The sequence below is a fragment of the Pogoniulus pusillus genome, chromosome 21 (assembly GCF_015220805.1).
Source record: "Pogoniulus pusillus isolate bPogPus1 chromosome 21, bPogPus1.pri, whole genome shotgun sequence".
NCBI classification, from domain to species: domain Eukaryota; kingdom Metazoa; phylum Chordata; class Aves; order Piciformes; family Lybiidae; genus Pogoniulus; species Pogoniulus pusillus.
In genome coordinates, this window is record NC_087284.1 from 21,540,606 (window position 1) to 21,565,636 (window position 25,031).

At 44.8% G+C, this 25,031-nt stretch overlaps 1 protein-coding gene across 1 annotated transcript in view; it reads right to left on the bottom strand.

The window, feature by feature from the left end:
* ABCA13 (ATP binding cassette subfamily A member 13) overlaps positions 1 to 25,031 on the bottom strand; it is a 135,922-nt gene that overhangs the window by 98,728 nt on the left and 12,163 nt on the right. The window contains exons 5-16 of the mRNA XM_064160725.1: positions 22,529 to 22,674; positions 20,290 to 20,318; positions 17,991 to 18,154; positions 15,367 to 15,482; positions 13,523 to 13,656; positions 12,301 to 12,465; positions 10,518 to 10,720; positions 5,213 to 9,763; positions 3,443 to 3,549; positions 2,512 to 2,630; positions 1,560 to 1,732; positions 112 to 188 (exon numbers count right to left, since the gene is read on the bottom strand). Coding sequence (XP_064016795.1) covers positions 112 to 188; positions 1,560 to 1,732; positions 2,512 to 2,630; positions 3,443 to 3,549; positions 5,213 to 9,763; positions 10,518 to 10,720; positions 12,301 to 12,465; positions 13,523 to 13,656; positions 15,367 to 15,482; positions 17,991 to 18,154; positions 20,290 to 20,318; positions 22,529 to 22,674 — 5,984 coding nt within the window. The remainder of the gene's footprint in view (positions 1 to 111; positions 189 to 1,559; positions 1,733 to 2,511; positions 2,631 to 3,442; positions 3,550 to 5,212; positions 9,764 to 10,517; positions 10,721 to 12,300; positions 12,466 to 13,522; positions 13,657 to 15,366; positions 15,483 to 17,990; positions 18,155 to 20,289; positions 20,319 to 22,528; positions 22,675 to 25,031) is intronic.

Consider the following 25,031-nt stretch of genomic DNA (forward strand, 5'->3'; position numbering starts at 1 on the left):
AACCAGTCGTCTCCATAAGCATTATCCATTTAAGGTTTCAAGCACAATGTGATTGTCCTACAAAATCACACAGCAGGAACTTGTAACAAAGTGAAGAGCACTGGAACCCACCATTCAGCAGGTTAAAACTGCTGGGGAAAGCTGCCTCTGGATTTTCTGAGAGCTGCAGCTCCAAATTTTCAGCCACCCTGAAACGATAGTTTAAGTTTCATAAATGCTAAGAATGAAGTCATTGGCATTACTACATGCATAAAGAACAACGTGAACAGAAGAAGTCACTAAATGAGGCATAAGGGTCACATTATGCTATCTGTGCAGATGTTCTGCATGCAGTAAGGAGCTCCACAGACCTTCTCATGCTGTATTTATATGGTGCAGAGATCATAGAATCAAGCAGGTTGGAAGAGACCTCCAAGATCATCCAGTTCAACCTATCCCCCAGCCCTATCCAGTCAACCAGACCATGGCACTAAGTGCCTCATCCAGGCTTTGCTTGAACATCTCCAGGGATGGTGACTCCACCACCTCCCTGGGCAGCCCATTCCAATGGCAATACTGGCAAAATATACCCAGCAGTTGAGATAAAGCCAAACCAAAATGCTTTAAGTAAAAAATTAAGATAGCAAAATTTTGACCTGAGGGAATGGAAAATTCAAAGTCTGTGGTTCAAAGCTTTTTTGCCATGGAACAGCAAAATCTCCTGCAAGCGTCCAGCAAAATTGCAAGCATGTCTAAAACTATCCAGATTTTGCCAAGTTAATTTGCACATTGTATCCCCTCCATCTTCAGTTCAATGGAAAAAGGAGGGGGAAATGTTTAGAAAGACCTTAATAATTTATTATTCCTTCCAGGGTGCAGGACTCAGCACTTGTCCTTGTTGAACCTCTTTTGCCTCCTCTGTGCCCAGCTCTCAGTCTGTCCATGTCTCTCTGGATGGCCACACAGCCTTCAGCTGTATCAGCCAAGCCTCCCAGTTTGGTGTCATCAGTACACTTGGTGAGCAGACTCTGTCCCCTGAATGTCATTGATGAAGATGCTGAACATGACTGGACCCAGCACTGATTCCTGGGGGACTCCACTGGTTACAGCTCTCCAGCTGGACCTGGCACCACTGATCACCACTCTTTGGACTCTGTCTTGTAACCAGTTCCTAATCCATCTCACTGCCTGCTCTTCCATCCCACACTTCCTCAGTTTCTCACTAGACTATCATGGGAGACAGCATCAAAGGCCTTGCTAAGGTCAAGGTAGATTACATCCACTGCTCTCCTGAATCTATCCATTCAGCTATGTTGTCATAGAATGCTACAAGATTATTCAAGCATGACTTCCCCTGGAGACTTTCAAGGTCTGTCTGGATGCACTCCTCTGTCATCTGTGCTAGATTGTGTGGTCCTGCTCTGGCAGGGGAGTTGGACTCCAAGATCTCCTTGGGTCCCTTCCAACCCCTAATACCCTGTGATCCAGTGAACAGTAGTTCTCCTGTAAACATGGTCATGTGCACAAACTAACATCTCCAACAAGAACTGTTTAGGGTACCAAAATGTAGAAGGCTTTACATTTTCAATTGTCTCTGGATATCTTCCACCATTAGTTGACATTCACAGCTGTCATTGCTCGTTTTCTTCAAGGCCTTCAGGAAGCTTTCCAAACTACTGAAAAGCTTTTGGTTTACAAATGCCCTACTCTGGCAATCCCCACTGTTGAAAACAGGCCACATTCTTTCCATATCCTGCAAAACACAATTGTAGTATAGTTAGCAAACTCATGACATGCAATCACATGCCATAACAAGCAGCAATACCTTGAAACAGCACGATCTAGCAACCAGATGATGTGTATTTTCAAATGAGAACATGGGTAAGGTCTTCTCCTCCCTGTATCTGTAACTGGGCAATAAGTTTTCAACAACTGAAGACATTTCCAAGATCAGAGGTCTGTATACTTGGGCTAGTTTGAAGCTAGCTAGAATATTTTGGTGAGAAGAATTAGATTATAGGTTGTGAAAAAGGAACAGTGGTGATGTCTGCTGCACTCATAGGCTTGCTGAGATGGATAAGAAAAAGAATGTAAACATAGATAAGGGAGTTGTCTGCTTTCTGTCTTTGGAGCTGCACTTCTCTCTAACCTAACCTGATGTCTGTGTGACTAATCCATCTGCTTCTTAAACCCCCTGGTAGGCCCTCCAAACTCTCCTCAAATATAAGGCAAAGTCTGGGGTAAGGTAGAGGGGTGGGAGGAGGTGGAAGGGTGGTTGGGAGCCCCTCCTGGGGACTCAGGTTTCTGGGAGGGCTGCTGTGTTTCTGTATTACCTTTTACCTTCTATATTTCTGTAGGTAACTGTATATACTGTAAATCTCTGCTTGTCTATTGTGCTGAGCTGTAAATATAAAGCTTCATTCAATTTCCAGAGCCAGCTGAGTCTAGTCTGGGTGATGTCCAAATTGTGGGGGGGGCAAGGAACACCCAAACCATCACAAAAACACACTTAGTTGTGGAAACCACTCAGACCTGATAACGATCCTGAACCAGAGCCACTCCTTCAATGAAAGAGAGAAGCAAGCGACTCACGAATCCACCTTTACACTTTGTAACAGCACAGGAAAGGCTGCCCCTGACAGCTGCATCTTCTGGAAGAGAAAATGACAAGGTTTTATCAGTTGAAAGAGTAAATAAATTACTGTGATCAGATTAAAAGACAAAACAAATAACATAAGAGGGAGAAAAGTTTTTAGAAGTGAGGAGAGTTGTATGTGCTAAGGCAGTGAAGAATACTTCTGGCTGAATTTATCACTGCAGAATGCAAGGCACTTTGATTGCTGTCTACAACTACCTGAAGGGAGGTTGCAGCCAGGTTGGGTTTGATCTCTTCTCCCCGGCAAACAGAAATAGAACAAGAGGATGCAGCCTCAAACTGTGACAGAGCAGGTTAAGGCTGGATGTTAGGAAGAAATTCTTCCCAGAGAGAGTGATTGGCTTTGGAATGGGCTGCCCAGGGAGACAGAGACACCATCCCAGGAGATGTTCAAGAGGAGACTGGACGAGGCACTTATTGAAATGGTTTACTTAATCAGAAGGTGTTAGGTAATAGGATGGACTTGATGATCTTGAAGGTCTTTTCCAACCTGGTTGATTCTGTGATCTAAAAATCATCTGTGACTTGACTGGCAGAAGAATATCCAGTAAAAAAAGTTAAATCAAACCCCAAATATGTGTACAGACTTCTGCTGTGTTTGCAAATCAAGCAAAATAGAGGGGGGAAAGAAAAAAAAAATCTATTTTCCTGTGTCTCTGTTGGTTTAATTTTCAAGCACCAATGTGCTTGCCTTGCTTGGCATCACCCAAGTTGAAATATTTCATGAAAGGTTGCTTGTTCTAAAGGCTTATCACTTTAGTAATAACAGATAAGATGAGTCATGTAGCCATTATTATGGTAACCAACCTGAAAATACATTAAGAATATTCAAGATGGCAAACTGCAGCTTCTGCAACAGTAGGACACTAGTAGGGTCTAAATGTCTCTGAAGTATCTTGCAAACTTCATATGACCTGTAAAGAGATTAAAAAGAAAGCATCATTTTAATAACAACTGTACCTCAGAATATTGCCAAGTCACTATGGACAGCAGCAATCCTCTATGGACCAGGAAAGGATTTCAGTATTAACAGTTAATGGATTTGTCTGAACTGTTTCAAAATCACAATGTTAAGACTTCCACAAAGAAAGAAGTAAAAAATGTCAACCAACCCACAGGGTTTTTCAAATCAAGCCAGCAAGACACCAGCTTTAAGAACTCAGGGGAATAAAGTACCTCAGCAAAATAAGCAAAATCAAAACTGCTGCAGAAATATTGAGAGCCTATGGCATATCCTGACCTGACAACAAAGAGTGATGTACTCAAGAACTCAATGCTTTGGGGAAATGAAGCATCTTTAAATTAGTCACTTCTGATTTTTTTTTCAACACATTTCATGGAATCATAAAAATAACCAGGTTGGAAGAGACCTCCAAGCTCATCCAGTCCAACCTAGCACCCAGCCCTAGCCAGTCAACTAGACCATGGCACTAAGTGCCTCAGCCAGGCTTCGCTTGAACACCTCCAGGGACAGTGCCCCCACCACCTCCCTGGGCAGCCCATTCCAATGCCAATCACTCTCTCTGCCAACAACTTCCTCCTAACATCCAGCCTAGATCTCCCATCTGGCACAACTTGAGACTGTGTCCCCTTGTTCTGTTGCTGGTTGCCTGGCAGAAGATACCAACCCCACCTGGTTACAGTCTCCCTTCAGGTGGCTGTAGGCAGCAGTAAGTTCACCCCTGAGGCTCCTCTTCTCCAGGCTGCACACTCCCAGCTCCCTCAGTCTTCCTCATAGGGCTACTATATTTGGCTAATATGTGGCCCTGCAGATCACTGTTTTCACTTATTTACATAACATTAATCATGAAGGCCTAAATACCATATGGGAGTCATGCATCAGCTTTAGTATGCTGCTACTCAGCTACTCTGTTTGTAGGACCTGCAGCTCCACCAGCAAGACACTCTAGTGTTGTTTGGAACAACTGCCTTGTGGGATTCATTCAGTGAGCACTATTTAAATGCAGCAACTCCAGTCTAGCAGTACTTCTGTTAGCTAAGTTGTCAGGTTTATTTCCTGAAGCAGAATTTCCTCTTCTGTTGGATTAGACCAGAGTAGGTTTAGGCTAGGTGTTAGGAAGCAAAATTTTCACTGAAAGAGTGCTCAAGTGTTGGAAGGGGCTGCCCAGGCAGGTGGCTGAGTCCCCATCCATGGGTATGTTTAAAGGTTGTTCTGATGTGGTGCTTAACTACATGGTTTAGTGGTAAACCTGGTAGAGTAGGCTTAATGGTTAGACCTGATGATCTCAAGGGTCTTTTCCAACCTGAAGGATTCTGTGATTTTAAAATACCTTCACATATGACTTTAAAGTATCTTCATATATTTGGTTCCATAATTCCCAAGGAACAGCCTCTAGTATCAATATAGGTGAATAAATACATCAATCACCTGGCCCACACATCAAAATGTGGTATCAGATAGGGCTGAATAATTAGATTTGATACCAAATACTGGTTTACTCAGAGGTACAATCTGAAGTGAAACAGTAACTTCATGGGTTTTGAATAAGCCCTTTACAAAGACCTCTTCCCTCATCACAAGCACACCATCAAAATGCATACCTAGAAAATGCTCACCTCATTTCTGCCATCAGATCCGTATGCAGGTCCTTGAGCAAGGAGGTTGTTTTGTTCCTCTCCTGTTCTGTGATAGACAGAAATATCCTTTGCAACATCTCTTGCATGATCTCTAGAGTTCTGTTTTGGGGCTGAGTAGAAGCTTGTCTATATTGTGCATGATCAAAAAGTGAATCAATGATGTCAGCTATCTGAAGCTCACTATTGTTTGTGTGCAGAGCTTCTTCTATAGCAGCAAGATCATCAATTACACGAAGGAGTCTGTTTAGCAACATTGAATTAGCAGCAGGAGTATTATTAGTTTTTTCTCTAAGGTGACCATGAACAAAGAATATACTACTGTCATCTTCTCTAGACTTATTTTCATATAGTTCCAAAAAGTCAATAATGTCCTCAATGACTAGCAGCAGGTCATCTGATGAACTCTCATTGGACATAAGGAGAATCAGGGTATACATTATTTTAGAATCATTTTTACTGTCACACTCACATAGGAAACTGTTCACATTCTCTTGTATGTCCTCAAAAGTTCTTAACATGGCATGGACAGATGATGTATTCAAGTGCTGTACTGAAACATCAAGAGCCGTTGAAGAGGACTGTCCAGAGGCCAACTGCAGTAATTGCAACGCTTCGTCAATCACTGCAACTAAGTGTCCAACGTTAAGATCCACCAGCAAACCTTCTATGCTTGTAACTACAGGAAACCAGAAGTTGTCAAGGTCAGAGATACTACTGTTTCCATTTACACTTGATAACATCATAAGCATGGAGTATGTCTGGTTCCCGAGAGGAGACAGCATCATTAAAGGCTGAACTACAGAGAGAAAAGAACGCACAGCTTCTGTACCCAAGAGTCCAGAAATTTCACTGGTCATATTCTTCATGTTACTAAGAACAGCCTTTAGAAGGGATATTCCTGAATGCCTGTCCCAGCTTAGATCACCATAAAGACCATCCAGCTGTTCAAGAACACCTTTGGCCACTTCCATTTCTGCCACTGGCATACTTCCCAGTGTTCCTACAATTTGTAAAGCCACTTGTCTCTTTGGTGTGGAGGAACAATTGGTTGAATGTGTTTTATTTGCCTGCAGTGGCACCACATAAAGGGATAGCTCATTCCAGAACTCCAGCAGCTCTCTGAGAGCAGAGTCATTTACATGGCGAAGCTCAGAAAACTGCAGAAGAATAGAGTTCCATTCTTGGATCTGCTGAAAAAAGCAAGTCAGATTATGGATTATAGCCACCTGAATGTCTTCCACAGCACACAAGGAACTATCCTCCAGTGTGATGATTTTCAGCTCATTAATAACTTCAACGACTGTGTTGTAACTGAGAGTGGAATTGCTGAACACAAAGTCGCAAGGTTCCAAGGTGGGCTCACTCGGAGGTGCTGCTGTTGTGAGAACCCAGCAGAATGCTGCAGAGAAACAAAGTGAGGCTTCTGCAGGCTGATCAGGCACATCTGTCAGCATCTGCAGTAGCATTAAAAGATCTTCTATTTGAGTAGAGAACTCTTTTTCAGTAAACATGGACATTTTTCCTTCCTGAGTCAGTATGAAAGCATAAACTTCACCCAGTGCTTCAGTGATGTTTTCACCAGCTAATCTGTCTGTAAGGCTGACAACGTCAAGGAGCAGTTGGAACACCTCTCCTGCATCATAGAACTCACCTTGTTCGAAGAGCCATGCTGTTTGCCAGAAGCCAGTCAGGTTCCAACGACACAAGTTGTTCTCAAAAGCATCCCACCATTCTGCTGTGATTCCCAACTCAACACACAAAGGTTTGATGCTTTTAAAGAAAGCATCTAGGCTCCTCTGGGCTTGTCTGAACTGACTTACCAAGAATTCAACATCCATCTTCCTCATATTTTGCACCAAGGCTACTGCATGCTTTAGAAACTCTTTGTCTCTTAAGGGAAAGTCAGTAAAACTGGAGGACTTGGAAAACTGAAGTGCTTTCTTTACCAGCTCAATACTCAGAGCTGCTCTTTCTATCAGTTTCTGGAGAAATGTTCTCTGTTCACCCTGCAAATCTGAGTGAAGTTCACTAATCACATATTGAAAGAACTCCATCAACAAACTGGCATTTGTCTTGTGCAGGAAAGGTTCACTCTCAGGATGCAAATGAGAGGAGTTGTTTTCTTGGATTTCATAAGCTTTATTTTTCAGAAGAGCTTCAATTTCTGCCAAAAGCTCTATTGATGGAAGCTTAATGTGGTGAAAAGGATTAAGGAACATCCATGAAGTCCTGTTAAATCCATGGACTGACTGATTAAAATCAGTCTTACTCACTAAATCATTAACAGCCATTTGTGTTTGCCCTCCAGAGCTATTGAAAAGAGCAAAAATAAATTCAAACACACTAATGTCATCCTTTAGATGAAACTCAGGAAGAAGTAGTTTCACAGTTTTTGCTATAATATTGACATAAGCATTTACACAAATCACATCAGAACCAGGTAGGGAACATTCAGGGAGTATCAAATTGAAAATCAAATCAACAAAGCCCATCACATCTATTACCTTCGTATCAGTCTCAAGGTTTCCAAGAGACTCCAGTAGAAATAAAATATGCTTTGCACTTTCAAGGTGGGAATGTGACTTGTATTTTTCACTGAGATTGCCTAATCCATGTATCCATTTGTTACAGTCCTCTATTTCTGCCACTGTACTATAAATGTTTACAAAGGAATTAAGAAGACAGGAATAATTTCTTTGTGAATGTGTTACATCTTCCAGAGTATTGTCCAGAATTAGCTTGGTTATGTTCTGCAAAATGCTGATACAAACCATGTATTTGTCCTGAGAAAAGAATGCAGTCATGTCTCTGAGCTCAGTGAAAATCATTCCAAGCTCCTTTTGGGAGAGCTTTAGCAGAGTAAGAAGGGCATTTCCAATAGAAAAAGCACCAGCATCTTCTCCCTTGGCTCCTTCCGAGATGAAAGTATCAAGCCAAGAGTTCAAAAGCTCTCCATTAGCTACCCTCAGTACTGATTTCTGCAATTCAGTTACCATGACTCCCATCATTTCCAGAGCACTTTCTAAACTGTTCCTTTGAAGCAAGCCTGTGGCATCAGCTGCATTGTCAAATATGCTTTGAAGATGAGCAAGGAAAGCTTCAAAATCTTTCCAGCTGTTTAAGTCAAATACGACTTTCAGTAGATTCATTGCTGCTGCTGTAGCTTCGGCCGTAACCATAGCTGTGGCGTTGCACTGTTTGTCCTGAGTTGTATTTAAAAGACTTTCTGAGAGCTTTGCTAAATCACTTCTTAGACACTCAAAAAAAGTTGAATTCAGACTTAAGATTTTGGATACTTCAAGAACCTCTGTCCAGGTTTGAAGCCATGCAAGAGTGCAGCACAAAGCAGAAGGCACAGTTACTTCACCTCCCGAGTTTGTTATATTAGACAGAACACTGTCCAGAGGAAGAAGCAAGTTGTAGAGCTCTGCCAAATCATCTCCAGAAGTAGTGTTTGATACATTAAAATCAGTGCACCCATTATTTACCAGGCAACTTGGGGAAAGAACAAGAAATTCTTCCAAATAACACAAGGCAACTGCCTGAAGTTCTTCACCTACAAACCAAGTTTTAAGGCTGCTCAGGGTGCTAAGGATAACTTGCATCTCTTTTTTCCCCCTTTCTGATAGAGATTTGGCCTGAAGCTCTGTGTAGTTGTAAATGGTTAGTAGCTTTTCACAGAGAGGTTTACTGGTGAAGTTCCAGAAAAGATTCAAAGTTCCAGACAGAAAATCAAACAGATGATCTTTACTTTGGAATTCACTCCAGGCTTGAGAAGATGAAGTTTCTTCTGAAATGTCATAAAGAAATGCTAACAAACTGCTATTGCTCTTAATATATAAGAGCAGATCATTCTGATACAGAGACCAAAGCATTGGAACAAGTGAGGCCACGTTAGTACTGTTCAATGTTTTGAGATCTTTGAAGAACTCATGCACAATTTCCTCTAATTGTTGTGTTTTATATAGGAAAGTTGCATTTGAGAGGAATAAATGGGAAGTTTTACTCAGCACATGGTGGTTCAAAGCACCAAGTTTTAATTCTGGCCAATCAGTCAGGATGTTTCGAAGTAATAACATAGGCCTGTTACGGATTTTGTTTTCTGGAATGGATAATAAAATCCTAGATAAGGTCTCAAATATCTCCTCCTCTTCCACTTGCCTCAGATGAGAGAGTCTAGAATCGAGCTCAGATAAGACCATTTCTGCTATTTGCCAGAAAAATTCTGTCTTCTCTTTCATCCATAATCTCTGAAGAGGCTGGAAATGTTGATGTAGCACACTGTGGATTTCAGAGACTGCAGCTGAGAAATTAGTGGCAGATTCCTTTCCCTCAGCAAAGCTTTTCATCCATAGAATTGCATTATTCAAGGCATGTTCAATTACAGACTGATTCGAAGAATCTGAGAAGTCAAGCATTATAATCTCTTCAATCATCTCTTCCAGATGGAAAACATGATCCATTGCCTTTCCACCAGTAATCCTTAAGTCTTCTTCTGCCTTGAAAAACTCTTTGAAAAACATCAAAATCCTGAAAAATTAAACATGATTTTTTCTCTTGTTAGTATTTAACTAATTCTTGATAAGTCACAGGTGTATATTTCTAGAACATAGTTTCATTTACTTGATTCAAAGAAGCTTTAACTATCATTTAAGCAGCAGTCACAAATTAATCACCACAAAACCTGAAACACATTGGACAACCACTTTGGGTTTCAAAAACGTGACAAAACTCACTGAAGAGTCAGCCACGTTGAAATCAAGATCTGAAAGCTGGAAGCAAGTTTAAAGTGTGTATTTACAAGTAAATATCAAGCAGGCTTCTGTTCCCAGAGCCCCTGTGCAGACCCACCTAAGACCTAGGACAAAAATCCAGGCTATTTCAGATGCATTAGACTCACTGTACATCATCCTAGCAACATACACCCACAAGTAACATTACTGAGTCACAGCAATTGCAGGTGGGAAATAGACTTTGGTTGTAGAACCAGATAAAGAATTCAGGTCCTAGTTCAACATGCTTCATTATGCACAGCTGCTGACTGCTAGGAGACCTGATCATGTACTCAGGTCCTCTACTGAATCACAAGTAGCTAAGTCCAAATCACAGATTTAGGTTGTGTTTCAGAATGTGCCCACGTCAGCACAATCATTTGACTCTGCACAAGGTTTTGAATTGCATCAGAGAAACAAAACACAAACCAGATGAAAATCAATTAGATGTGAAAAGAAATACTTAGCTTGAGCTGAACTTTATGAGATGCAGAAAGAAAAGTATAACTCACAGGTCATGAGATGCAGTATGTCCTTCAGAGAAGTAGACATCTGATTTCTCATTCAGTTGCTGGATCAGGGCATTTATCTCTGAATAAGGTTTCCCAGTTACCCTCTCATCTAGAAGCTGAGACATTAAATCAGCAATGATTCCTTCAAGTTCCAAAAGAAGTTTCTGAGCAAGCCTGCTGCTGCTGAACCACTGTTCAAATACCTGGCAGGTTGAACACAAAATGGAACAAATTAGAGAACCAAAGCTTTCTTATTTAGAATACACACAGAATTTGTATGCCTTTAAACATCACAAACAGCAGCAGCAACATTTCTCCCTAACAATGTGTCTAGAGAGAAATGACAGGCTTCACAAAGGCTGATTTCCAGTATAATTTAGACTGACCTGCCAACTGGCAAAACATCATGCTGCATCAGACAGGAATAACATCCTACCCTGTGCTGTCCTTCCTCAAGTCTACTAAAGGTGAAAAGGTGGCTGGAGGCTGAAATCAACCAAAAGCAGACCTTCACAGTCAATTACTCAGGCTTGCATTCACTTCTGCCTATGCTACCGACACGATGGAAAGCAGCAGCTTGGACATTTTGGGGGGCCAATTGGGCTTCATGCTCCCAGGCCTAGAATCAAGGTGTGCTGGTTTGAACCTAATTGGAATGTTTTTACTGAGAGAAATTAAATCCTTAGCTGTGAGAAGAAAGAAAAAATAACAGCAGCATGTAGCTATATCAGCCATTCTTCTGCTGAGAAACACAAGTGGTCAAAACAGAGATAAGGCACTCACTGCTCACACTGCTCAGCTCTCACTTCTGGCTGTGCCTTCTCCCTGGCAGTCTGGTCTCTGTGGCTGTCTCTGCCTTAACTCTGATCTGACCTATCCCTTTCTCCTCTAACCTCCCTGTTGTCTTTTTGACATCTCACCTCAGATCTCCAGATTTATCACATGAGATATACTTTGGTTGATCTGGTTATTTCTGAAGGGTGGGAAAGACAGCAAAGAGATCTACCCTGAGCCTCCTCTGCTCCAGGCTGCACACCCCCAGCTCCCTCAGCCTCTCCTCACAGGACTGTGGCTCCAGGCCCCTCATCAGCTTCATTGCCCTTCTCTGGACACATTCCAGTACCTCAACATCTCTCTTGAATTGAGGAGCCCAGAACTGGACACAGCACTTAAGATGTAGCCTAACCACTGCTGAGTCCAGCGGCAGAAGCAGCTCCCTTGTCCTGCTGCCCACACTGCTCCTGAGCCAGCCCAGGATGCCATTGGCTCTGCTGCCCACCTGGGCACTGCTGCCTCCTCTGCAGCTGCTCTCTGCCAGCACCCCCAGCTCCCTCTCTGCCTGGCTGCTCTCAGCCACTCTGGCCCCAACCTGCAGTGCTGCTTGATGTTGTTGTGGCCAAAGTGTAGGACCCTGCACTTGGCCTTGTTAAGTCTCATCCCATTGCTCAGGGGAGTCCTGTAGAGTGCTTTTAGTTTTGCCCATACTTCAGGCACAGATGGTACAGTAAATGAGTGTTCCTTGTGTCAGGCCATGGCAGAACAATGTATTTCACTATATTCCCTATTATATTTCAAATCTGTATTTGAATTAATGAGAAAACCTGATTAAGTGGACACAAAGTGATAGATTATACTTCAACTGCAACCACTCTTTGTCTTATTAGCAAGATGAAAAATGTTCATAACAACAGTTAATAGATAACTGAGATCTTTCAACTGATTTACTGTTGACAGCCTACATGCAAAAATTAGGAACTTAATCTACTGACATCTTAAAGTGTACCTGTGCATAGAGTTTGATCTTGCTGACAGCTTGAACGAGATACAGTTTGGCCTCAGGCCATGGAGTGATACAGTTCTCTTCATTATTCTCTCTATTTGTTTGATCTTCTGGCACACCTGACAGAGCAGAGCACACAAACTGCTCCAGTGTCTCATCTGTGGGAATCTGGCAAAGGCAAAAAAATGTATGAGTATCTCAAGAGAGCTGATGAATGTTACCTTTGCTATCGACTTACTTAAGCAGTGGGGAGGGGAAAAAAGAAGATATCACATGGTGTCCTTCACTGAGAACAAAAGCCTCATATTCTGGAGCAAGGAGAGCCCTGCAGAGGGACCCTGACAGGCTGGATGGGTGGGCACAGGCCAATGGGATGAGACTGAACAAGGCCAGGGGCAGGGTTCTACACTTTGGCCACAATAACCCCAAGCAGTGCTACAGGCTGGGGCCAGAGTGGCTGAGAGGGGCCAGAGTGGCTGAGAGCATCCAGGCAGAAAGGGACCTTGAGGTGCTGGTAGAGAGGAGCTGAACATGAGCCAGCAGTGTGCCCAGGTGGGCAGGAGACCAATGGCACCCTGGGCTGGCTCAGAAGCAGAGTGGCCAGTAGGACAAAGGAGGCTATTTTTCCTCTCAACACTGGTCCCACCTACCACCCAGCCGTGGCCAATCAACCAGACCACAGCACTAAGTGCCTCATCCAGGCTTTGCTTGAGCACCTACAGCAACGGTGACTCCACCACCTCATGCATGGATACTTCAGCTGAAGCTAAATAAGTTTATTTTGAGGAGTGCAAACCCAGAATATTTAGGGGGTTTGTAACTCCATCTGCACAAATCAAAGGTATGACTGTAGCTTATGTGAGGTATCAATAACCACAGAATCACTCAGAGCACAAGGATCATCTAGTTCCAACACCCCTGCCATGGACAGGAACACCCTACCCTAGAGCAGCCTGGCCTCAAACACCTCCAGCCATGGGGCCTCAGCTACCTCCCTGGGCAACCCATTCCAGCCTCTCACCACTCTCCTGCTCAACAACTTCCTCCTCACGTCCCACCTGAACCTCCCCACCTCCAGCTTCGCTCCTTCCCCCTAGCCCTGTCACTCTCTGATATCCTAAACAGTCCCTCCCCAGCTTTTTGGTACCCCCCTTCAGATACGTTTCAGGACACAAATGAGAAGGAAGATGAAATGGTGAGACACTGACCTTTTCAAGTGACTTACCTTTGCTAATTGTGCTGTGTAACTTAGCACTTTCTCAGCATGAAGATCATCAAAACCAAACCTGGATATCAGTTCTGCTCTCACAGAGTGTGGGTTCCACAAGACATCTCCAAGGGAAAGATTATACAGGAGACCTGAAAGGAGAGGAATCCTCTGTTTACATAATACCTGCTTTTTATCCATGTTGTTTCTTGGGCATTCATTTTTTTGAGACTACAGCATGATGTTCTCAGCTTTATGGGAAGGAAAGAGGGGGGAAATAACATTGGTTTTGTTGGGATAAAGTGGATGACTGCAACAGTGACATGGCAAGGCTAATCATAGAATGCTCTGGGTTGGAAGGGACCTTAAAAGGTCATCTAGTCCAACTCTCTCTGTGGTGAGGGGCATCAGCAACTAGATCAGGTTGTCCAGAGCCCCCTTGAGCCTCACCTTGAATATCTCCAGGGATGGAGCCCCAACCACCTCCCTAGGCAACCTGTTCCAGTGTTCCACTACCCTTCTAGTAAAGAATTCGTTCCTAACAATCAATCTAAGCCTACTCTTCTCTAATTTGAAGCCTTTGCCCCATGTCCTATCACTCCAGGCTTTTGTAAACAGTCTCTCTCCATCCTTCTCATAGACCTCCTTCAGGTATTGGAAGGTCATTATTAGGTCACCCTGGAGCCTTCTTCAGGCTGAAAAATCCCAACTCCTCAGCCTGTTTTTGTACCAGAGGTGTTCCCCCTGAACATTCTCCTGGCTCTCCTCTGGACCCACTCTGTCAGGTCTGTGTCCTTCCTATATTGAGGACTCCAGATGGTGTCCTGATGGTATCTGACAGTTGATAAGCCAGTGTGAGCTGTCCCTGAACAGCAGTTGCCAGAGAACCCAGCAGGGAGCCATTCTGAAGCACTTGTTTAGTTCTGCAGAGTCATTATGCACCACATAGAGGACAGCCAGGGGACCAAGCCCAGGCAGCACAGGTTTATGAAGGGCAGGTCCTGCCTGACAAACTTGGTCTCTTTCATAGAATCAACCAGGTTGGAAGAGACCTCCAAGATCATCCAGCCCAACCTAGCACCCAGTCCTGTCCAGTCAACCAGACCATGGCACTAAGTGCCTCAGCCAGGCTTTGCTTGAACACATCCAGGGGCAGCAACTCCACCACCTCCCTGGGCAGCCCATTCCAATGCCAATCACTCTCTCTGCCAACAGCTTCCTCCTGACATCCAGCCTAGACCTCCCATAGCAGCAATTGACACTGTCCCCTTGTTCTGTTGCTGCTTGCCTGGCAGAAGAGACCAACCTATACCTGGCTACAGCCTCCCTTCAGGTAGTTGTAGACAGCAATGAGCTCTGCCCTGAGCCTCCTCTTCTGCAGGCTGCATACCCCCAGCTCCCTCAGCTTCTCCTCATAGGGTTTGTGTTCCAGGCCCCTCACCAGCTTTGTTGCCCTTCTCTGGACACCTTCCAGCACCTCAACATCTCTCTTGAATATGTAAAGGGTTAACTCTGCTGGGGGAGTGACCTTAACCCTGACCTCAGGTCTTCCTGACTCTTCCCTGGGGGTGGATCTTGACCCTGACCCCAGGTGCAGTGTTTAACCCAATCCCACTCCCTGTCCAGCCCCCTATAAAGACAGATGAACTTCTTGTTTCACTATCTCTTGCCCTGCCTCCCTGCCTGACAGCAACACCCTCCTGTTCCTGCTGCTCTGTTTTACCATCAGACCATGAGGTGGACAACACCTTTGACCTTTTGAGTTAGGAACTTAGCAAGAGCTCAGCTGTTTAGCTAAAGCTGCTATCATATATTCCCAGCATACTTACAAGGTGTATGAAAGAAAATCTGAGATCCCTTACCTTCTGAGCTCCCATCCTGTCCTGATGGAACAGCTAAGCTCAGTGCTGTTCTCACAACTTCATAGACACTCTGGCCCAATGGCATCATACCTAAGTTCTTCAGTTCTGCCAGGGTACTGAAAATGAACAACAGAGTAAGACCTCAAGGTCTCTACACACCCAGAAAAAGTGAAAAAGGCTTGGTGGGGAAAGATGACATTCAAGCAATTAAGCATTAAAATACTTGTTTTGTTGTTGATAAACTGCTGTTTTCTCAAGCCAGACTTCTCATGGAGGAAAAAAAATAGAGAGAGAGAAAAAAAAGAGTTCAAAGTAAGAGTAATAATGAGAGTAGAAACACCACAAGCATTGTCACAGTTATTGCTGCACCAAGGCAGGATGGACACAGAACATTTATCTGTTTCTCAACTCCATTTGCAGAGGAAAAGCAAAAAAAAAATAGATCCTGTAAAGCAACAGAATGTTTATTCTCACAACAAATTAAACCAAGGGCATTACAGACTGCACTGATAACAGATATTTAATTCCTTACCAGTTCCAGTCTCAGGCACCTTAGCTGTAAACCAAACTTTTTTACTCATGTAGCTGCCATGTGCTACTTCAAGTTCATGTCTAATGTACCACTTATTTCCTGCAGTGCATTCCTTTGTTACTATGCAAACAAGAATCCAGCTTTGTTAGGGTGCATTAGCAGCTTCCACCATATACAGAAGGAAGGAAAGCAAATTGAACAGAAGAAACACCAACCAAAAGCAAGCCAACCAAACCCAGCGCTATTTAACCTTGCCATGTAGGTGTGAGAAGTCTCTGCTAATTGTGCCTCTGTTTGCTGAGAGGCTGGGCTGGTTTGAGGCTAATTGGACTATTTTAATGAGGAAAATCAGGTTCTAGGCTGTGAGAAGGAAACGATGGTGATGTCTACTTCACTTGTAGGTTCACTGGGACATACAAAGACAAGAACAGAAACAGACAAGGCAGTGTCTCTATCGGTCAGTTGGTGTCTGTGTTTTCTCTCTGGGCTGCTTCTGTGTAACCAATCATTCTGCTTCTAACCCCCTTGCTGATCCTTACAACTCACCTTTGCATAAGGCAGACTCTGGGATCAGGTAGAGGGGTGGAAAGAAGGTGGAAGGGTGGTTGAGAGCCTGTCCTGAGGACTCTGGTTTCCAGGAGGGTTGTTGTCCTTCTGTATTACTTTATCTTGTATATAACTGTAAATGTCTGCCTGCTTACTGTGCTAAGCTATGAATATAAAGCTTCATTCCTTAACTTCCAGCTGGTTGAGTCTAGTCTGGGTGATTTCATTCTGTGTGGGGGCAGGTAACTCCCAAACCATCACAGAGACACAGCAAGCATGGTGACCCAGAAGTGAGTGTGACTGTTGGGGTGTTACCTGCCCCCCCTACTCTTATGAAACCACTCAGACTAGACTCAGCCAGCTGGAAATTCAGGAATGAAGCTTTATATTTCCAGCTTAGCACAACATACAAGCAGATAGGCACAATGTTTACAGCTGTATACAGAAATACACAAGTGATACAGGAACACAACAGCCCTGCCAGAAACCAGAGTCCCCAGGAGGGGCTCCCAACCACCCTTCCACCTGCTTTCCAATCCTCTACCTTATCCTAGATTTCACCTTACATTCAAGGTGAGTTTGGAGAATCAGCCAGGGGAGGTAGGAAGCAGATGGATCCATTAGGCAGGAAGTTAGGGAGTGAAGTGCAGCAGCTAGAACCATAGAGCAGCTCTGTTATCTATCTTTGTGTTCTTGTTCTTTTACATCCCAGCAAGCCTATGAGTGAAGTAGACATCATCATTGTTTCCTTTTTGCAGCCTATAATCTAATTCCTCTCACTAAAATATCCCAGCTAGGCTCAAACTAGCACACTGAGGTTACACCAACTGTTAAACAACTTGACCCAGCACAGCAGCCAGTGGTTACTACTATCTGCCCTTACTACTGCTGAAGAATAAGCATAAATTTCTGATCAAGTTCCTGTTTTACCTTGTAAACTTGGAGGGTAGGAGCAGGTGTGGCCACCTGGGCACTCTGCTGCCTCATCTTTAGCTACTATCAACCAGTACCCCTAGCTCTCTCTCTGCCTGGCTGCTCTCAGCCACTCTGTCCCCAGTCTGTAGTGCTGCTTGGGGTTATTGTAGCCAAACTGTAGAACTCTGCACTTGGCCTTGTTCAATCTCATCCCAATGGCCTCTGCCCACCCATCCAGCCTGCCAAGGTCTCTCTGCAGAGCTCTCCTACACTCCAACAACTCCACACCTGCTCCTAGCTTGGTGTCATCTGCAAACTTACTGATGATGGACTCAGTTCCCTCAATCCCCAAGGTTCTGTCAGCTATTGCTAACATAAAGCTACTTCTTGGCAGCTCCTGGGGAATGTCTGCAGACTTTGACAGAGATGAGAAGTACAGGCATGGAAGAAATCAGAAGGGGTGAAAATTCCTACTGTACCTCTATTAAAGTAGGACCTGGTGAACAGGAAAAAAGAAAATGAACCTTTTTCCACTGATAAGAAAGCTTCTTTGATTAAAGAGCCAGTGAGAAGAATGAAAATTCCCTGTGAAATAGTAAAATGTCACTTTCAGGAATGTAAGAGTACTTACTTCTCAATAACTTCCAGGAACTCTTCCATGGAAACTAACTCAGCTTCTGTATAAAGGCTGTTCAGTCCCAGGTGAGGGAGTGAACGTAGAAGGCTCCAGAAATAGGGTTGCTTGTACAGGTTTTCTGCCCTGGAAATCATCTCTTCCACTTCATTCAAATCCATCTTTGTGAAGAAAACACAGTCCATTAGCAGAAAAAAAAATGCAAGGTGTCTGCTTTTCCTCTACTCCTGCCTTCTTCAGTTTTAAACCATTCAAAGCTTTGTTAGTTTTTTCTTTTTCAATTGATAGCACACTTCAAGCTTTGATAATTTACTGGATCCTTTTGGCAGCACTTTGACCTTACACCAGCATCTCTTCAGATGCTCTTGTCTGCTCTGATGGGAAATGAAGCTGGGAGAAAAGTTGAGCCATCTCATTTGGTTTAGAAGTTTAACTCTTTCCCAAAGAGAAGGATGATCTCTGCCTTCTCAGACAAGAGTCTCTCTTCAGCCCTGCAATACATTTCTAAATCTAGGGTATAAGGATCAGGAGTCTTGAGTGCCATGGTCTAGATGACTGGATAGGGCTGGGTGCTAGGTTGGACTGGATGAGCTTGGAGGTCTCTTCCAACCTGCTTGATTCTATGATGCATCAGCCTTGCCTCACAGCTCCTTGTGGGGTTTGGAGGATATCAAATAATATTTGTATATATATATATATATATATATATGTCTGTGTGCTTGCATGTGTGTATTTTATATCTATATATAAATATATCTAAAATATAATCTCTATATGAAAATAACCTAGCACCCAGCCCTAGCCAATCAACCAGACCATGGCATTAAGTGCCTCAGCCAGGCTTTTCTTGAACACTTACAGGGACAGTGACTCCACGTCCCTGGGCAGCCCATTCCAATGCCAATCACTCTCTCTGCCAAAAACTTCCTCCTCACATCCAGCCAAGACCTTCCCCAGCACAACTTGAGACTGTGTCCCCTTGTTCTGTTGCTGGTTGCCTGGGAGAAGAGCCCAACCCCACCTGGCTACAGCCTCCCTTCAGGTAGTTGTAGACAGCAATGAGGTCTGCCCTGAGCCTCCTCTTCTGCAGGCTGCACCCCCCCAGCTCCCTCAGCCTCTCCTCACAGGGCTGTGCTCCAGGCTCTTCTGGCTACAACCTCCCATTCAAGTAGTCATAGACAGCAATATACAACTCTCAAACTGTTCCCTGATCCTGGAGAGTTGTTTGTATCACCAGACCTGTATCCTCAGAATTCTTTTGACAAGTGCTAAAATATATAAAAATAAATTTTAACTCAGCCTGAAGAAGATGGGTTTGAGCATCTCTGCAAGCTAATGGTGCTTCAGAGTGTTTTGCTGTTTTCCTCAGTCTGAATTCTTCCAGTCTAAGGCTGGCATGGGTTTTTAAAAACTATTATCTGTGCTGCACTGTGTTAGTTTCAGGCTAAGTGGAATATTTTAATGGAAAAATTAGATGATAGGCTGTGAAAAGGAAACAATTGTGATAGCTGCTGCACTCACAGGCCTGCTGAGATGGGTAAGAACAAGAATAAAAACAAAGACAGGACAGTGTGAGAGTCTCTGCCAGAGTCACTGCCCATGCTTTTCTGACTGTGTAACCCAGCTAAATTCTGATTCTAACCCCCCTGGCCGACCCTCCAAACTCACTTTGCATGCAAGGCAAAGTCTGGAATAAGACAGAGGGGCGGAAAGAAAGTGGAAGGGTGATTAGGAGGCTCTCCTGGGGACTCTGGTTTCTGGGAAAGGTGGGGTGCCCCTGCATCACCTTCAACTCGGGTGCCCCTGCATCACCTCCAGCTCGGGTGCCCCTGCATCACCTCCAGCTCGGGTGCCCCGGCACCACCTCCAGCTCGGGTGCCCCGGCACCACCTCCAGCTCGGGTGCCCCGGCACCACCTCCAGCTCGGGTGCCCCGGCACCACCTCCAGCTCGGGTGCCCCGGCACCACCTCCAGCTCGGGTGCCCCTGCATCACCTCCAGCTCGGGTGCCCCTGCATCACCTCCAGCTCGGGTGCCCCTGCATATAGCTGCATGTATTTTTAATATATTGTAACTATCTGCTTGTATATTGTGCTAAGCTGTAAACATAAAGCTTCATTGCTTAACTTTCAGCTTGGCTGAATCTAGTCTGGGTGAGGAGTAGGGTGAGTAACACCCACACCATCACATTAAGACAGTTTACTACAGCTTGTTAGGATTCACATTTCTTACTATTGTAACAAAGAAAACTCAAAATCCAGGACTGTAATTCAGAAAGAGACTATAAAAATACTTACTGTAAGAGATGTGGTGACATTGGGGAGCCCTGTAAAGTCAAATATTTTCTGTTACAGAGAATCATTGCTGGCTTCAGACAAGGCAGTTTTATAAGCAACAGCAAGTAGTGTACAAAGGGATTTAATAGAAGTGAAAGCATTGGAAATAGTTAATACCATAGAAAGAAGGTGATCCACTTGATTGGCATTGGAATGGGCTGCCCAGGGAGGTGGCATCCTAGTGGCCCTTCTCTGGACACTCTCCAGCATCTCTACATCCCTCTTGTAATAGGAGCTCCAGAACTGGATGCTGTGCTCCAGGTGGCGTCTCAGCAGAGCTGAGTAGAGGAGGAGAATCACCTCCCTGGCCCTGCTGGCCATACTTGTCCTGCTGCAGCCCAGGCGCTGCTTGGCTTTCTGGGCTGCAAGTGCACACTGCTGGCTCCTGTTTGCCATTGAATGTCTACATGCTACAGCAGCACGGCTGAGCAGTATCAGTGGGGAAAGAGTGGAAGGATCAGAACTTTGTGTTTCTAGTCTCTCGTTGTTTAGTGAACTACTGACTTGTTTGCCTAAGTATCAACAGGTATGGCCACTGAGATGCTTCCATCCCCATGGAAAACCGAAAAACCTGGGGAGAAAGACTTAAATCCTGGAAAGCTGTTTTTGAATGTGTCCCAGGTTGGGAACTACAGGGTTAAAAATCATCTGGGAACTAGAAGATTCTCATTCAATCCCATAATTGAGCTATCTCTTTATAAACTCACGTCAAGGCCAGTTCATTCTCCTTTCCTCCCCATCCAGCCCTATGTTGGGCAGGAGCAGCTTTTACCAGGACAAACATGTAAGCAGCAAGCTTGTTTTGGAGCCTCCAGAGGCTTATGTTTAGGCCTCTTGGATGGTAGAGGTGCTGGGGGAGGATTGGAGCCCTGGGGATTAGAGATTTAGTTTTGGGCTGGGAGGAAATTCAAGGGAGTCACAGGAATATTATATCTGCTTCTGTAATTTCTTTTCTGTCTCTCTCTCTCCAAGTATAAGTCTGTTGTTTTCACACAGTATCACAGTATTATCAGGGTTGGAAGAGACCTCACAGATCATCAAGTCCAACCCTTTACCACAGAGCTCAAGGCCAGACCATGGCACCAAGTGCCACGTCCAGTCCTGCCTTGAACAGCTCCAGGGACGGCGACTCCACCACCTCCCCGGGCAGCCCATTCCAGTGTCCAATGACTCTCTCAGGGAAGAACTTTCTCCTCACCTCCAGCCTAAATTTCCCCTGGTGCAGCCTGAGGCTGTGTCCTCTTGTTCTGGTGCTGGCCACCTGAGAGAAGAGAGCAACCTCCTCCTGGCCACAACCACCCCTCAGGTAGTTGTAGACAGCAATAAGGTCTGCCCTGAGCCTCCTCTTCTCCAGGCTAACCAATCCCAGCTCCCTCAGCCTCTCCTCGTAGGGCTGTGCTCAAGGCCTCTCCCCAGCCTCGTTGCCCTTCTCTGGACACGCTCAAGCATCTCAATGTCCCTCCTAAACTGGGGGGCCCAGAACTGAACACAGCACTCAAGGTGAGGTCTAACCAGTGCAGAGTACAGGGGCAGAATGACCTCCCTGCTCCTGCTGACCACACCATTCCTGATGCAGGCCAGGATGCCACTGGCTCTCTTGGCCACCTGGGCACACTGCTGGCTCATGTTCAGGCGGGTATCAATCAGTACCCCCAGATCCCTCTCTGTCTGGCTGCTCTCAGCCACTCCCACCCCAGCCTGTATCACTGCATGGGGTTGTTGTGGCCAAAGTGCAGCACCCTGCACTTGGAGCTATTGAACACCATCCCCTTGGACTCTGTCTATCTGTGCAGGCGGTCAAGGTCCCGCTGCAGAGCCCTTAAAAGCTTCATTTCTGTTGGCTCTTCAAAAAAAAACATGACAGAATCTATGTTAGGCCAAGTAATTGTGCCCTTAGATTATTAATCCTTACCCTTGAAACCTTTCCCCACACAGTATTGTTTTGTTAGTTACCAAGTAGTAACACAAGGGCATACATTTAGAAAGCTACACTTCTTATTCTGATGATTTTATTACAGCCACAGTCATGGTCATCACAAAAGTGTCTTTTCTCAGACCACCTAAAAAGAACTAAAAACTGAAGTAAATAAAATCAACCCAAAAAAAAAAAGCCTTAAAAGTTTAAGAGAAGAGCATTCATTTGATAGTTACCCCTAACTGATAGGCAAAGCAACTCAGCATTACAAAGAGCACACCTTACCTGAGAACTTCTCCTCCCATAGCTTTTCTAAACTCAGAGCTTTCTCTGTAGTCTCAGTAAATTCCTTTGCAAGTTCTTCTATGCCTTTCATGAAGTCTAGATCAGGTCCTGTCAACCTCTGTGGATCACTTTGGAGGCCTGCAGTACTTTTTCACAGAAATAAATAGGGAGGTAATAAGGAATTCCACAGAAATAAGGAGGAGTAGTTACAAACTAGAAGCAAGCATCAGAAAACTGTGTGTATAGTTCTTCCCAGAGAGAGTGATCTTTTCATTGTGAGAGTGACAGAACCCTGGAAGAGGCTGCCCAGGGGGGTTGTGCAGTCTCCTTCTCTGGAGATATTCAAAACTCACCTGGACACATTCCTGTGTGATCCAGTAGAAGTGATCCTGCTCTGGCAGGGGGGCTGGAGTGGAGGAGCTTTTGAGACCTCTTCCAGCCCCTGACATTCTGTGATTCTGTATTTACACTTTTCTTTAGTTCATAGAATCATAGAATCAAGCAGGTTGGAAGAGACCTCCAAGATCATCCAGTCCAACCTAGCACCCAGCCCTAGCCAGTCAACCAGACCATGGCACTAAGTGCCTCATCCAGGCTTTGCTTGAACACCTCCAGGGACAGTGACTCCACCACCTCCCTGGGCAGCCCATTCCAATGCCAATCACTCTCTCTGGCAAGAACTTCCTCCTAACATCCAGCCTATACCTACCCTGGCACAACTTGAGACTGTGTGCCCTTGTTCTGTTGCTGGTCTCATTAATGTCAAAGTTGCAGCACTGACTCCAAAAATTAAGGGAAGATGGGAATGGAAATCTACTGAGCTGGAGCTGCTCACCTATGCCAGTAACCCATTTCTGGCAGCAGCCAAAGACAGACATATGCAGGGAAGTTTTTGGTGCTTCTGAACACACTCAGTTTCTCTCCCTGTTTTATCATAAGCACAGGCAATGGCTCTTTGATAGTCCATACCCCAAAGTTCAACCTGTCTTATTGCATCTGGAACAGGCTCCCCAGAGAGACTGGGGAGTCTCTTTCCCTGGAGCCTTTCAAGGGCTGTCTGGATGCGTTCCTCTGTGACCTGAGCTAAATTGTATGGTCCTGCTCTGGCAGAGGGGTTGGACTCAATCTCTTTGGGTGCCTTCCAACCCGACATCCTATGATCTAAGGCAGCACACTGGAACCAGAACAGTAAGTTGGTCAGTGTCACCAGATGAAATATAGGTAGATCATACACTGATTCCAGGTGACATGCTCCCCTTTTGCTTGAAAAGAAAAATGGTGTTTCTGGTCACATAGTTGTTTGCAAACAAAAAGGGTCTGTTGTAAGGAAAACCTATGGAGGTTGATTTCAGGGACCTGAAAAAAACTAAGTTGTCATATATGTGCAACCAAATGCACAGGACAGACCTATGCAGATAGCATCCTGTTACCACAGCTGATTTTCCCTGATTTTAGCTTCCAGCTAAACCCCTGGCGTAGCTCTCTATTGTCTGTATCACACTGCCAGCTGGTGGCTACTCAACAGCACAGCAATTTTCCAACGAACTTCTGCAATCACAACAGAAGTCCATTGTCTAAACAGCTCTTTATAGGACAAAGTCACTCAGAATCATAGAATGAGTCAGGGTTGGAAGGGACCACAAGGATCATAGAATCAACCAGGTTGGAAGAGACCTCCAAGATCAGCCAGTCCAACCTAGCACCCAGCCCTGGCCAATCAACTACACCACAGCACTAAGTGCCTCATCCAGGCTTTTCCTGAACATCTCCAGGCACGGCCACTCCACCACCTCCCTGGGCAGCCCATTCCAAAGCCAGTCACTCTCTCTGCCAACAACTGCCTCCTAACATCCAGCCTACACTTCCCCCAGCACAACTTGAGACTGTGTCCCCTTGTTCTGTTGCTGGTTGCCTGGCAGAAGAGGCCAACCCCCACCTGGCTACAATCTCCCTTCAGGTAGTTGTAGACAACAACGAGATCACCCCTGAGCCTTCACTTCTCTAGGCTAAACAACCCCAGCTCCCTCAGCCTCTCCTCATAGGGTTTGTAATCATCTAGTTCCAGCCCCCCTGCCATGGGCACAGACACTCTACCCTAGATCAGCCTGGCCACAGCCCCATCCAGCCTGGCCTTAAACACCTCCAGGGATGGGGTCTCAACTGCCTTCCTGGGCAACCCACTCCAGGCTCTCACCACTCTCATGGTGAAGAGCTTCCTCCTCACCTCCAGCCTGAACCTGCCCATCTCCAGCTTTGCTCCATTTCCCCCAGTCCTGTCACTCCCTGATATCCTAAGAAGTGCCTCCCCAGACTGCTAGCAGCGATGTGGTACTTTGTGTGCAAGTGAATGAGTTAAGTGCCTGTGCAAACCATGCACAAGGTTTGTTTTACTCTTAATAAATACAATATTGTTTTGTGCAAAACAAAATGACCCTGAAAATTCTTATAAAGAGCCATCTATGCTTTCATATAAATCCTCAGAGGGAAGGTAATTACTGTCACT